The sequence below is a fragment of the Melampsora larici-populina genome (genome assembly GCF_000204055.1).
Source record: "Melampsora larici-populina 98AG31 unplaced genomic scaffold MELLAscaffold_13, whole genome shotgun sequence".
NCBI classification, from domain to species: Eukaryota; Fungi; Basidiomycota; class Pucciniomycetes; order Pucciniales; family Melampsoraceae; genus Melampsora; species Melampsora laricis-populina.
This window is the reverse complement of record NW_006768777.1, coordinates 396,861-399,561: the sequence shown is the minus strand read 5'-3', so window position 1 is coordinate 399,561 and position 2,701 is coordinate 396,861. Positions and strand designations below refer to the sequence as shown.

Genomic DNA, 2,701 nt, shown 5'->3' with positions numbered 1-2,701 from the left:
GCTTGTTTGTTATTTTGATCGCGAGATGCAATAGGAGGATTGTTTTGATCGGCAAGCACTCCAGTGATTTTTTCCAGATCGCGTCGAAGTTCTTGAGCCATTCCTTCAAATCCACTGAACGGAGTGGGTGATTTATGATTAGGTTGTTTAGGTTTAAATTGTTGACGATTCTGTTCTAATGCTCTAAGTGGTGTTGGAGCCGAAGTTCTTCTGATGGGAGAAAGAGAAAGGGCTGATAGATCACGTGAGAAATCTCGAGCAACTGAAGATAAATCATCATCAAGTTCGTTTGAATCTATCATTGGTGCAGCAGATAATCGACGATGATTTGGTAAGAAACGACCGATTCCAGGTGGTGAGAGTGAAGATAAACCGAGACGAAGAGAAACTGAATCCGTATTATTAGTTTCTTCATCGAGACTTTCAGTGATTTGAGTTTCGTCTTCTTCTTCTTCTATGATATCTTCTTCCTCTTCTTCCAGATCTTCTTCTTGTCCATCTTCTTCCTCCATTTCTTCATCTTCATCTTCTGTACCAAAGTCATCCATAATATGAGTTGAATATTTAGTTTGATGATGAGTAGGTTGTTGTTGTTGTTGATGATGATTACGTTCGAATTCAGCCAAATCTTGATCTAATGAAGATTCATGACTCGATGGTAAAGTAAGTTCATGAGAAGTTGAATTCATGATACTAACTTGAGCCAATGGATGTGGTCCACGTGGTAATGGATGAGGTGTTTGAATTAGAGTTGATTTCTGTTTGTTTTTGTTTGTAGTTAATTGTTGTGCTGGATAACCAAATGGTTTGAGCGAAGTAAGAGGTGGTCTACCTAGATGAAGTGCACTAGAAGAGCCCCCGGGAGTAGGTGTTTGTGGATAAGGGGAAGCGAAAGGTGAATTCATCTTTGATGTGGTTCTGGTGATTAATTAAGTTAAATGAAACTTGACCCCCTTTGTTAGAATGATCTACTGATTTGGTATTTTGAGTAGAATGTCGATCAACAAATCAGGTTGATTGAGATGAATTGGAATGAAGAGTGGGAATATAAAATGAGAATGAGAATGAGAAGAACAAGAAATCGAAAAAGAAAAAGAAATTGAAGAATGAAAGTTGAGCTGGGGACTGCACTCTGATGAGGTCTTGACTTATGTAACCATGTGTAATTCTAACGCGTCTCACTCTCAACAAGATCAAAACAAACAACTCAATCACGTGATCAATCATCCTATCCCCAACTTCAAAACTCAACTTCAGCTTCTTCTCAAAACTTCATCTCACTCAGCTTCACTTCATCGTCAAACTCTCCATCATTCGATTCCCTATCATTTCCATCGGATCGGCATCGGAGATCTCAGCTATCAATCCCGTGAACATCACACTAGTATCGCTTGATGTTTTGGACACACATACATTCATCAAGTGGGTCCCTATCGGTCGAAATCGCTTGATGAGAAGCTCAGGACTTTTGCAAAAATTAAGTACACTTTCTTCCTGTCAGTGCTTTAGAATTTTGCATTCACTAGAATCCATCATAATCTTTTTGCTTGAAAAACATAAAGCTCTTCAAAAATCCAATTGGTATTAAGACTTCAAGTTCTTCAGCTTTAGAAACCAAATTCTGAATGAATCCTGGAAAAACTTAAATCTGGATCCATAGCAATAAATGGTACAATCTTGATGAGAAGGTGCATTTATTGGCCAGTGCTCAGTAGCTGGGCGCATCCTTTTTCAAACAGGCGCGCCCTTTGCCTCCAAAAAAGTAGAAAAAAAGGAAAATATCTTCTACACCATCAGAGGCCAGTATTACAGTGCCAGAAGATGAATAGTTGCCAATGAAAGAATTCTAGCCATCAATTGCAAGGTAGATCACAAGAGATATCATGATCAAAGTCAGCCTGAGCCCCGGAACCGACGCCCGAGGGTGACCCGAGCCCCGAGCCATCGGGGTGCGGCTTCGGGCAGGATTTTTGGGACCCCAATACATCAGGGGCGCCTTAGAGCATCCACAGCCGTGCCGTAAATTCATATGGTACGGAGCGCCGCACGGATTGTGTAGGCAAGTGTTTGAGGCATAAATTTCGAACGATGCACAGCCGTGGTGTTGTACAGTACGGCTTGTAGCATATTTTGTGAAGTGAGTTATGGGTTAGTTGATCATCGAGGGAGATATTCTGCAGGGAGTGCGGTCGTGGAAGCAGGAGTTATGGGAGAAGTGAGGTACAGATGAATTTAGGGAGCGAGCCAAAATAGAACATATTTGGCCTATTTTGGCTTGCACGGAGGGAATTCCCTGAGCTACGTGAAAATTTAGGGCATTGGCTGTGGATGATTTTGCCCTAAATTTCCGTACGACATGGTTTACGCCACACGGCTGTGGATGCTCTTAGGGTTCAGGGGCGGGTGCATAGTTCTCAAACCCCCAATCTTATCCGTGGGGACCCCCGGCTTCCCGTGGGCTTCAGACATTTGAGATAGGGGTTGGGGGGCTTCTGAGAGCTGGGTTTTGACTGGTTTGGGGTAGGGGTCTGGTGCGGGGGGGCTTATTGGGTATAGGTATGGGGGGCGGGTAGGTAGGCCATTAACCATGTTTCTTGGGTTGGGGCCTGGGCTGAGATCAAGCGAAAGTCCAACTGCGATCCATATGCCTGAAACTTTTACAGGCAATTTGATTACCTCTTTTGGACAAGACTCTGTCTGT

The 2,701-nt window shown here is 43.0% G+C and overlaps 1 protein-coding gene across 1 annotated transcript; it reads right to left on the bottom strand.

Moving 5' to 3' along the window:
* Positions 1 to 183: 183 nt before the first annotated feature.
* On the bottom strand, positions 184 to 905 carry MELLADRAFT_85173 (uncharacterized protein; the record flags this gene model as incomplete). The annotated part of the gene is made up of 2 exons (XM_007408579.1): positions 184 to 210; positions 264 to 905. The coding sequence occupies 2 exons, from the start codon at positions 903 to 905 to the stop codon at positions 184 to 186; spliced, it is 669 nt and encodes a 222-aa protein (XP_007408641.1).
* Between the last annotated feature and the right edge of the window lie 1,796 nt (positions 906 to 2,701).